We start from the raw sequence: 12410 nt of genomic DNA on the forward strand, positions 1-12410 counted from the left end.
TCCAAATATTCTTAAAAAATGTTTTCGAGTCTTCAAAATGATTTTTAAAAGTTAGAGCGGATCCCAAAACTCATTTTTTTATTTAAGATCTTCCTTTCGAAGGGGATTTAAATACTCGCTCAAAACCTGAGGGATCCGGCTCAGTGGTGTATTTTACATTCGCAACGAGGTTGCTGTTTTGAAAAAACATCTTGATTACTTGCCCATCGTTCGGGAAGTAAGTTCATCTATTTGAGCCGGCTTAAGCAACATAGGCTCACCGGGCGTCCATGAAAGTGTAAGTGGCTCAGTGGGAGTCCATCAATGCGTAAGTGGCTGAGGGGCAGTCCAACATAGGTCCTAATGCGGCCAGGGTGATGACCAGTGGGGAATTTGTCCATCTACTAGTAGAAAATGTTACTTATTGGTATCTTTGCCTGATCAGCAAGATATCAGGTTTATGCCAAGGTTTTCTCCTTTCCAAATTCATTTGATATTGCAACTCTGTTTATAATTTTCATAACAGAGGTTTTCAAAGGAGTGTATGCAATGTATATATATAGGTGTATATATATATCGGGACTTAATGAAGTATCTCGTAACTTCATTATTTATAATGATATTTCAAAGATTGAATCTATCCAAGTCTTTTCTTGTAGTCTCATCTATGTGATGAACTTTTGAAACTGATTATACCTTGAACGGTGGTAGTTCAAGTAGTATTCGGAAAAGATATAAGTATATTGGAGTATCTTGTAACTTCTTCTTTTCAACTTATATCTAGTTAATGATTATCTTATGCATGACAAAGATTTTCAGAAAAATGTTGAGACAAGGTTAGATATATGAGATCACCTTGCAACGATATTTTTATACAGTTATAAACTGGAACTCTGTGTATATTATGCATGGAAGAGGACTTCCAAGATTTTGAAAAGTATATATACATATATACTGAATATTTTGCGACTTGGTCGCGGTAAGGTATCAAACTTGGTTCATTTTTACTTGACCAAGACTTTCATGAGTACTATGAGAATGCTCACATATTGTAAATCATTATACATATTATTTTGGTGGGCTTATTGCTCACCCTTGCTTTCTTCTTTCATCACACAACATCAGATAGACAAGATAAACAGGACCAAGCTCCCAATTCGTGAGCGGATAGGAAACGTTCCGCAGTTTCCTATAGGTGTTGATGTCGCTGTAGTTGAGGTAGGAACTACCAATAGGCTAGGATTTCAACTTTTGATGCACCAGACTTATGTATCTTTATGAATTGTAATAATGGCAAAGAAATGTAAATTTATTCAGAAACCCTTTTAAGGTGTAATGGCATATAATTGTGGAATAAAATGAATCGTGTTATTTTTGGATATTCATCTCTGAGACTATAACTTGTGGTGTGTGTGTTTATTGTGGGGTCACAATACAGAGTAGTTGATTGTTTATTAAGATTCAGTGTTATTAAGGGAAATGGAACTCGTGACAACCCGGATCCCCGACCCCGGATTTTGGGGTGTTACAGTCCTAATGACCACTGATGGTAAGTATATAAACTAAACAAATACGCCGAGTCCCCGGCAGCGGCGCCAAAAACTTGTTAGGCACAAAACGCGCGCTAATAATTCACGCAAGTATACGCGTTCGCAAGTAATATAGAATAATTTCTAGTTTGTTCCCACAGAGACTCAGACTAATTATGTTCAATTAACACTTACTCACCAATGTATGATTACTTCTCAATGTCAAGACAATAACACTTAGATTTGATTAACTAATTATTAACTATAATTAACTATGAAAATTAAACACTTAATTGACACTTGAATTAACAATATTAAACATACATGAGATCATAACTTCATTACTACTTCCTTTAATAATTATTGTTATTACCCTTAGCATGTAACGATGATGATATTAATCGAACAACACGAAACTGATAAAAGCCAACTTTCGTTGTACCAATACCATTATACCAAACAACCATAATTAAGATAGAAGTTGAATATGCATCAATTATGTTGAGACCCTATATGTCTACAGAATTTGACAACATAACGATTTAAGCACAAGTTATTCTTTATGATTACCCAGGGCAAGTAAAACGGTTAGAGTTACCTACTAATCATGCATACACACACATGAACCTATGCTAGCATGGCAAGTTCTAAACCTCAAGATCCACCGTCGCTTCACAAAAGATTAACAGACTATCTTATATGTTCGCGACGCATATAAGATGAATAAGCGCAACCTATGCTAGATATCATACAATCATCACACACTAGGGTATTAAACAACTAACTAAAGAAGAGTAACTCAACGTATTTCTGTTTATAATCCACAGGCTCAAACTTCTTTTTATTGGAATCTGACTTTCTACACTCACTGGAAAAGTGCCCTGCCAAGCCACATTTGAAACACTTGAATTTTGATTTATCCACCATGTTTCTATTTGGCTTGGCTGCTCCAAAGTTCTTCTTGAACTTGAGCTTGGAAAATCTTTTGGAAAGAAATGCTAGATGCTCATCAATATATTCCATGTCATCTTGGCTCAAAGAATCTTCATTTTCTGCTACCAGCCCCTTGCCCTTGTTTTCACAGACCTTTGAAGTTGATTCAACAGCTTCCATCTTCATCTCCTTCTCTTTTTCTAACTCGGCAACTAGTGCAATGGATCCTCCTTTCTTCTTTCCTCTCTCCATCCTCTCATCTTGCTCTATTTCAAGCTCATAAGTCTTCAGGATGCCATACAATCACCAAAGTAAACTCCTTATAATCTTGAGAGTTTCTTAATGAGACTGTCATTGGTTTCCATTCCTTTGGAAGAGATCTAAGGAATTTTAGATTAGAGTCTTTTGTCTAATAGACCCTTCCATGCAGCTTCAGAGCATTTAGTAGTTTTTGAAACCTACTAACGATGTCAGTGAGAGTCTCACTTTCTTCACTATGAAAATGCTCATATTGCTGAATCAGTAGCTGCATCTTGTTTTCTCTAACTTGCTCAGTGCCATCACAGATAATCTGTAATATATCCCAAACATCCTTGGCAGTTTTGCAATTGATGATGTTGTCAAACATATCACCATCAACTCCATTGAACAGGATATTCATGGCCTTCTTATCTTTTCTGACTTGTTCAATATCAGGATCGGACCATTCATGCCTTGACTTGGGGATATATGGCTCATTTCCAGTTGCAGATCTCATTGGTACATGAAGGTCTCTTTCATGCAATCTATATAGGCCTCATCTTGAGAAAGTAAATGAAGATGCATCTTTACCTTCCAGTGATGGTAATTATCTTTATCCAGAAAATGAATCTTGACTCCAACATCCTTCTTGTTCATCTTGCTGTTTTGTTGATCTTTAAACTCTTTGTTTATCAAGAGCTTGCTCTGATACCAATTGTTAGTCCCTTAACAATGCAATAAGAATTACAGAAGGGGGGTTGAATGGAATTCTTGAAACATTTTTACAAATAAAATTGTTCTAACTTAAAATATATATATCAGTGTGAATTGATTTGCAGAGTGCGAACTAATAACTTGAAATGAATCAAAACACAAGTAATTAAAAACACAAGTCTTTAAAAACTTTCTGGTGGATTTGAATGTATCCACCAGAGATATATATAATATATCAAGAGAACTCTGTGTACCAATTAGCTCACAACTGCTTACAAATGAACAACTAAGAATACAGAGAAATATTGAGAATACAGATTACAAATGTTTCTCTCTTGGTTGCTTAGTTAGTTATTCTATTTGCTGCTTCTTGGTTTATATATCACCAAGATTACAAAAGCAATATGACAAGATAATAAAACAAAAACTATCAAGTTTAATACTATGCTACTTCATTACTCTATTCCAGCATCTTTGAATATCTTCATAATAGCATGGAAATGGCAATGCTTCTTTGTTCTCTAAAACCCAGTTGAATAGGCTTCCACATTCCATTTGCATACACTCGACGCATGTGACTGTGTTGTCACTGTCAACAGATGTTTGAATTCTTTATCCGTCGGGTTCATGATCATCCATCGAGTTCATGATCATCCGTCAGGTTGTCTTGTTGATCATCCGTCGAATGACATTGTTGTTTATCCGTCGGGTAGCAATCTGGCACTTGACTTCATTTCATTTATGCAGGATTACAAGACATCATCTATGTACAATTAATCAACCTATTCTGCATATCTAGTTAAAGTCAACATGACTTGAGTACTACTTACAGAATCTAAACAATGTGTATGCAGAAATGTGCTACAAACTTATTGTTACATAAGCTACTCACTCGATGGATAATAAATCATCATCCATCGGGACTATATTGAGTCATCCGTCGGGACAATAATCCTTATCCGTCGAGTACTACATTTTTCACTAAGTAAAATCTACCAAGGTATTTTGTTAATGAAATCATCAAGTACACAACATATATACAATAATATGCATGATTCCTTACTATTACCTTCACTGAGGACAGTGAATATTTTAAGTTTGGGGGTGATAGTTAAGGAATATGTTTGTGTGTGAGTCCATATAGTTTGCATATTCATGATAGTTTAGGTCATATAGTTTCGTGAACAGCCCTACACATGTTACTTGTTCTATGACGGAGCTATATTTCTTATGCGTGCTTTGGAGCATAATATGATGATTTATTAATGCAAGTTTGATTTTATTGAAAAAAAATAACTTCTCCATTTATATGGAAAAATAGTATAACGTTATGTAGATTAAGACAAACCGTTAAATTTAACGAGTAATAGATTATCAAGGTAAAAAACAAGTTGAAGATGAATTTTTTTTTTTGAAATAATATTAACAAAAAACTAGTAACATAAAATATTTCTGGATAATTTATACTCCCTCCGTCCCACTGGTTTATTTACATAGCCAGTGGGCACGGAGAACAAGACAGTGCATACAATCATTAAAATAAGTGATAGAGGTAGTAGTTAAGCATTAGTTTAATATTAAAGTACACAGTAATTAGCAGATGGGGAAAAGTACCCCGCCCAAATTACAGTACATTTTGGCTCACCTAAATTTGGCTCCAAAAGCAAAAGCAGAGATACTATAAATACAGTTGAAGCTGACACATGACAAACTATGTTCTCAAAATATACATATAAATACACTCCATCTGCCAAGGTACAAAATGGAAGCTACATTTCCAAATACAGGAGAATATCCAGGAGATACAAGTGTTGCTTTAATTTCAGGTTCAGTCATGGGCACTGCAAAAGGAAAGAGATTGTCAAATGCAGAAGGAATCAAATTGCTCAAGTACTATCAATAAATTACAACAAACAGAAGCTCAAAAAAGGAATCATCAAAACTCTTGCCTCTGAATATGCAGTGAGCAAAGTGACAATTTCAAAGATTTGGAGAGTGGTTTTACAATCAATAAAAAATGGTGAAGTTCCTAATGTCCAGAGAAAGTATAAAGGTATGTGCCGTGGATATATAGTGGATTTAGAAAAGGTACGATCATTTCCTCTGCATTTAAGAACAAATATTAGAACACTTTCTTGTCAACTTGGTGCACCTATATCTACAGTCCATATTTAGAAGTGTTAAATAGGGTTTTAAAGCATTTAAATGCGATTTGATTAGGAACTTCACCATTTTTTATTGATTGTGGATATATAGTGGATTTAGAAAAGGTACGATCATTTCCTCTGCATTTAAGAACAAATATTAGAACACTTTCTTGTCAACTTGGTGCACCTATATCTACAGTCCATAGGCTGATTCAGAAAGGAAAAATCAAATCGCATTTAAATGCTTTAAAACCCTATTTAACACTTCTAAATATGGAGGCAATGGTGAAGTTTGTCTTAACCCATATCGAAAGATCAACACTACACACAAATCCAACCTATGTAAGCATGTTTTCTATAATTCATATAGACGAAAAATGGTTTTATATGACGAGAACATCACAAAAGTACTACTTGCTGCCGGATGAAACGAAACCACATAGAACCTCCAAATCAAAGAGATTTATTACCAAAATAATGTTTATGAGTGCTATTGCTAGACCTAGGTATGATGAAGATGGTACTGGTACTTTTGATGGGAAAATAGGGGTATTTCCCTTCACAATTGAGGAACCGGCAGTTAGAGCAAGTAAAAACAGGGCCATGGGTGTTTTAGAAGTTAAGCCTGTCGAAAGTATCACTAAAGTTGTGATAAAGACATGTTTACTTGAAAAAATTATCCCGTCTATTAAGGCTAAATGGCCATCCGGTTGTGATAAATATATTGTCATCCAACAAGATAACGCAAGGCCTCACATCAACAACAATGACTTAGATTTTGTTGTTGTTGCACAATCTGATGGATTTAATATTACGCTAGCTAATCAACTGTCAAATTCTCCGGATCTCAATATCAATGATCGAGGCTTCTTTAGAATTATACAAGGGCTACAACACGAAAAGGCTCATAAAACGGTTTGTCAGTTAGTTGATGCAGTGAACAAAGCCTATGAAGAAGTCACTGATTCAACTTTAAATTGTGTATGGTTATCACTAATGAGTTGTATGACAGAGATACTCAAGCATAATGGTAACAATTATTATAAAATCCTTCACATAGGAAAGGGAAAGCTGGAACGTCTTGGACAGTTACCAACTGTTTTGAATGCTCCATTGGATATTGTGGAAAAAGCTCTGGATAAAACAACCAATAAACAGTCAATTTAGGATCTCAATTAACTCATGTTTTTGCCTTATGTAATCTAATGTAAGAATTTTACAACCAATAGACAGTCATGTTTTTGACATATGTAATCTGATGTTTTTGCTTAATCTGTATTTTGCATGTTTTTGCTTATTGTAATATTAAGGCATATTCAAGGCATAACTTATGTTTATAATACAGAAAGCATGTAAAAACATGATAAGCACACACACACACACAATTAAAACACAAGAAGACAACCATTAGCTAAACAAGAGAACCTGACCATTCCACATCACAAAAAAGAAAAAGAGATCATCATAATATTAATTTGCAAAGTTTGCTAACACATTTAACAATCAGTAACCTGAATAACCTCCTATATTAACAATATGACCAAAATAAAGTTTCTAGAAAAAAACATATGTATATTGTAGATATTTTTTTTGTTAATTAAGTGTATAATGTAGACTTTGCTTCTCCTGTAGTGCAGTTTTTTGCTTCAGTTTTTTGTAAAACTCGATTATCAAGATCATGCAAACAGATAAACTAGAACATTGGACTAATGACAAGATCATATCCTTCAAGTTTTGATGGCATATGTAGGACATGATTTAAGGAAGACCGGTTATGCAAAAAATAACAATATAAACTTAGGTGTCAACAATGAATAACCTCATAAAAATTCCCTAATTCGAGGATTTTTGTAATACTGAAAAGTAGAAAAAGTGTACTAATTGATACCAATAACAAGAGAATTATAAAATCAATTATATGTCGACTTTCAAGTCGGATTGAACAATGGATATGAGAAACTGACTGTAATACTAATAACGGGGATACGATTAATGGTCAGGGTGATTACAAGAAGGACAAGAAAAAGAAGATTAATAATCATACGAGTCCTTTTTGAAAAACCTGGGAAGAAAATCATGCAACAGTCCAGTTGGGTCATCAAACTTCACCCAATCTGCTTCTAAATTGATTGGCTCCTGTTCAACAACATCCCTCTTCACCTTTTCCGAACCGTCCTCGATAACTTCAGAATTCGGGAATAAGCCATTTACGTCATCAATCCTCAACTTCTTTGCTTTGAAGTTAACCGGGTCTTGTTCAACAACACGCTTCTTCACCTTTTCCAAACCGTCCCCGACAAAATTAGAAATCTGAAATACGCCGATTGGCTTATCAAACTTTAACCTTCTTCATTCTTAATTACTTGCCTCCTCTTTAATTCCATGATTATTCACCCTTTCTGGAGTATCTTCGAAAATCATATCATACAAATCCACAATATCTCCGATTGTAGAGACTAACGATGACGGAGATGATTCGATTTTAGAATCTGAATCAAAAATAGGGGAGACTCCATTGAAATGAAATTAAAGATTTTTAATTTAGGGTTCTTGAGGAATAAAAGAGATGAAGCAGATATGGTCGATTGAGTGTGGGTGAAATAAAATAAGGAGTTGGTGGGTGTGATTAGTTTAGTTATAAAATAGGATTATGTTTTCATTAAGTCTAGATTACAGAATCTGTCAGATAATTAAGTTCAGTACAATAATTTTATAATATTAAATTTCTTATTATTTTGGGTAATGTAAAGAAATGAGCGTGATGACTCAAAATAGTAACTGTAAGCAGTGTTACAGATTTCGGAAATCGGACATATACGGTTGAGGTATCGATTTACGATTTATCGGATGATTTTTAAAAAATCGGATGATTTATCGGCGATTTATCCGAAATCGGTCAAATCGGATAAATATTTTTAACCGATTTTTGAGCGATTTATCGGCGATTTTTGAAAAATAGGCCGATTTCTATAACAGAGACAGTAAGCAATCCATTATGGAGTATAAATTTACAATAGTTATGAATAAAACTTAAAATTGTACAAAATAATTAAATTATCCTGACCTAAGATTATGATGTTTAAGTTCTCATTTTGAAGGAGCTGTTGCTCAAAAGATTCACGACCACAGACAGGATTACTCGACTTCCAAAACCTCCCACAAAACCCTCATCCTCTGTACATTCAAGATCATGTATACACACACACAATTATACAATACAAACATGTTTACTTAAACCCCTTCTTCTGGCAAAAAAAAAAAACCCCTTCTTCTTGTTTACCACAACTCTGCAAAGCCCTATTAATCGTCTCTTGATCTAGCCGTATCTCCCTCTTTCCTTTTATAGAAAGGGTCGAATGTTCGAATCTTGTCAAAGAGGTATGCGAGTGTTTACACCCTCACAAGATCTCACCTTTATAGAGTCAAACCTCAAATTCCACAACCCAATTCAAACTTTCCCCCAAAACCAAACAAAATCATCAAAACACAAAAAACAGTGATAAGGGGGTTGTAAAGCTACAAGCTTTAAAAGGCTCACTCAGTCTTTTAATCATCAATCTTGAATGAAATTGAAGACGAGCACTACAAGTATAGAAAGGCTAGAGCTTGACCATATTGTAAGCTCCTTCTTTGTTTCTTGTGTGTGTTTGTTATGTATGTTTATCTTTCACACTTTTATTTACTTCATGTACATTACATACGTGCTTCAATTCAATTGCCCCTTACAATTTCAACAAACCCAATCAAACATATACCAAGCACGCCTCATTCGAAATTTATGTAAAAATATAAAATTTTAGGAAAAACTAGGCAAGTTTTGGAAGATATTGTAAACCCCCTTGGAGTTTTAAGGGTTCGTTTCTTTTATCAAACGGTTAAGTTTGATCATAATTCATGTAGTTCTACGATTTTGTCTGACATAAACATCCAATGAACGTTTATATTACCATGGAAGGGGATGATTGGTGCAAGCACTGACAACATGATCAAGTTTCTGACTTTAAAATTGTTTTTTTCTTGGGTTGTAAATTGAGTTGCCTGAAAGTGAGGACAGCTGGCATATGCATAAATAGCAATACATTTGGAGAGATTTAGTATTTGTGGAAATGTTGGGCCAAGGAAATAAGGACTTCAAATAGGAAATTAGAAGCTTAGAATAGGGGTTTGTAATAAAAAGCTCAATAGGGGTCCATTTGTAAGGAAAAAGCCCATTAAAGGCCCCCTATAAATATAGGCTAATTGTCTTACTTGTAAAGGGTTGGAAAAATAAGGTATCAATAAAGTATCGAATTTCGCAGTTTTAATTATTTTTATTGGTATCCTCTGTGGCTGCCTGCAATAAAATTTTAACTGAAATGAGGAATTTTTTTTTTGATATAAATCTTCTGTTTAAGTTGAATAATTGAGATTTGTGAATGTTGCTGAACTATATACACAGGGCCACAGGGGAAACATATGTAATGCGGAATGACCTTGTTGGACGACCATCTAAAACTCGCCATGTGATCCCCAGTAAGGTAAATTTTCATCAAGCAGCTTTTAGTTTGACACTACTGGTTTTTGTAGTCTCTTTTCAAAAGAATATTTGTAATCACACTGGTTTTTGGGGGTTGGGGATGCCTTTTCTCTATTCCATGTTCTTCCAAAATTGATGAATTCATCTTAGGTCTACCTATATGCATATAGGTGGTCCTAAATATAGAAGTAACCACATATGGTTCCATGGTGTAGTGGTTAGCACTCTGGACTTTGAATCCAGCGACCTGGGTTCGACTCCCGGTGGGACCTTCTACATTGTTTTTGCTAATCTTTTTAAAAGAGACTACCCTTTTTTAAGTGTTAAGGAACTAGCCTCATATATTTGATCACCCAATATTTGAGGGAAGCAAAATAAAAATAAATACTACTCCATCCGCCTCACTCATATTTTTACATTTTTTTTCATACTTGACACGTATTTTAAGATTATTATAAAGTACAGTTTTATATTTTATTTTTTAAAGCAACTCTCCTTGCATCAATTGTATGTAATCTGGTTGTTTCAATTTTTTTTATGGAAATTTGAATATTTTATTTTTATTTAAAAAAAAATTAAAATAAATATAAATAATTATATTTTATTATATTTTAAAAGAGTCTTAGCATGCGTGTGCCGAACTCCCTTTGGGAGAGTAATTATTTTGAGAAAGAAATAATCGCAATCTAATGGGCTGCCCGAACCACATTTTTTTTGCAAAGCCTGTGAGTGTCTTTACAAGCTTTCCCCCAAAACCAAACAAACACACATCAAAACACACAAACCCATGATGGGGTTGTAAGGATACAAGCTTTAAAAGGCTCACTCAGTCTTTTTAATCATCAATCTTGAATGAAACTGAAGACGAACAATACAAGTATAGAAAGGCTAGAGCTTGACCATATTGTAAGCTCCTTCTTTGTTTCTTGTGTGTGTTTGTTATGTATGTTCATCTTTCACACTTTTATTTACTTCATGTACATTACATACCTGCTTCAATTCAATTGCCCTTACAATTTCAAGAAATCCAATCAAAACATATACCGAGCACGGCTCATTCGGAATTAATGTAAAAACATTAAATTTAAGGAAAGACTAGGCAAGTTTTGGAAGATATTGTAAACCCCCTTGGAGTTTTAAGAGTTGGTTTCTTTTTTTAAACGGTTAACTTTGATCATAATTGGTCTTCTCTAATTCTACGATTTTGTGCTACGTAAACATCCAATAAGGTTTATCTTACCATCGAAGGAGATAATTGGTGCAAGCACTGACAACATGATCAAGTTTCTGAATTTAAAATTGTTTTTTTCTTGGGTTGTAAATTGAGTTTCCTGAACGTGAGGACAGCTGGCATATGCATAAATAGCAATAAATTTGGAGAGATTTAGTATTTGTGGAAACATGCCTTCTTCTACAACCTTTTTATGTAGGTTATAATGTTCATTGCTTAACGAGTGTCATTTTAGGTGACCTAGCTCGAGATATAAGATACCCGTGCATGGTTACAGTATAATCTTGGTCCAGCATTTTGCAATTTTTTTTATTGGTAAATTTGTGTATTCCCTTTATGTGTAGATTTAGTACTTTGAATACTTAGTAAGATGTATATTGTTTGTTGATATAGGGTGGGTTGCCAATGTATTTAGTAGCTCGTGGCTTGTACAAGTTTAAACATCCGAAAGTGTTTGTTCCTCCTTGCACCAAAGAGGATTTGGAGAAGTTGATTAATATACATAGGGTCTTTGTTCAGATAGAACTAAAGCTTGAGTTGGTCGGTTATGATATAGGTATGTAAATTATTTAACTTTTATTAGCATTCTCTCTGGCTACTTGCATTAAACTTTTTACTGAAATGAGGAATTATTTTGTATAAATCTTCTGTATTAGTTGAATAGTTGTTATACGAATGTTGCTAAACTATATACACAGGGCCACAGGGGAACATATGATATGGGGAATGACCTTGTTGGACGACAATTTAAAACTCACCACGTGATTCCCAGTCAGGTAAATTTCCAGTTAGCAGCTTTTAAGATTGACTCATGACTACTGGTTTTTGTAGTCTCTTTTAAAATAAGTTTCTGTAATCTCTAATCTTACTGGTTTTTGGGGATTGGGGATGCCTTTTCTTTATTCCATGCTCTTCCCAAATTGCTGAATTCATCTAAGGTCTACCTATATGCTTATATGTGTTCCTAACTATAGAAGTAGACACATATGGTTCCATGGTGTAGTGGTTAGCACTCTGGACTTTGAATCCAGCGACCTGGGTTCGACTCCCGGTGGGACCTTCTACATTTTTTTGTTAATCTCTTTAAAAGAGACTAGCCTTGTTTTTAAGTGCTAAGAAAC

At 34.4% G+C, this 12410-nt stretch overlaps 1 protein-coding gene and 2 non-coding genes across 7 annotated transcripts in view; all 3 read left to right on the forward strand.

Moving 5' to 3' along the window:
• The first annotated feature begins 8634 nt into the window (after positions 1-8634).
• LOC141707116 (tRNase Z TRZ2, chloroplastic-like) overlaps positions 8635-12410 on the forward strand; it is a 40393-nt gene continuing 36617 nt past the window's right edge. For all 5 annotated transcript variants that reach the window (XM_074510111.1, XM_074510114.1, XM_074510112.1 and 2 more), the window contains exons 1-4: positions 8635-9159; positions 9981-10059; positions 11683-11845; positions 11988-12065. In XM_074510111.1, coding sequence (XP_074366212.1) covers positions 10003-10059; positions 11683-11845; positions 11988-12007 — 240 coding nt within the window. In that variant the 5' untranslated portion in view covers positions 8635-9159; positions 9981-10002 and the 3' untranslated portion in view covers positions 12008-12065. The remainder of the gene's footprint in view (positions 9160-9980; positions 10060-11682; positions 11846-11987; positions 12066-12410) is intronic.
• TRNAQ-UUG (transfer RNA glutamine (anticodon UUG)) lies at positions 10259-10330 on the forward strand. The gene has a single exon. It is a non-coding gene; the product is annotated as a tRNA-Gln (tRNA).
• Positions 12278-12349, forward strand: TRNAQ-UUG (transfer RNA glutamine (anticodon UUG)). Its single transcript has one exon. It is a non-coding gene; the product is annotated as a tRNA-Gln (tRNA).

This window comes from Apium graveolens, chromosome 2, assembly GCF_009905375.1.
Source record: "Apium graveolens cultivar Ventura chromosome 2, ASM990537v1, whole genome shotgun sequence".
Lineage (NCBI taxonomy): Eukaryota > Viridiplantae > Streptophyta > Magnoliopsida > Apiales > Apiaceae > Apium > Apium graveolens.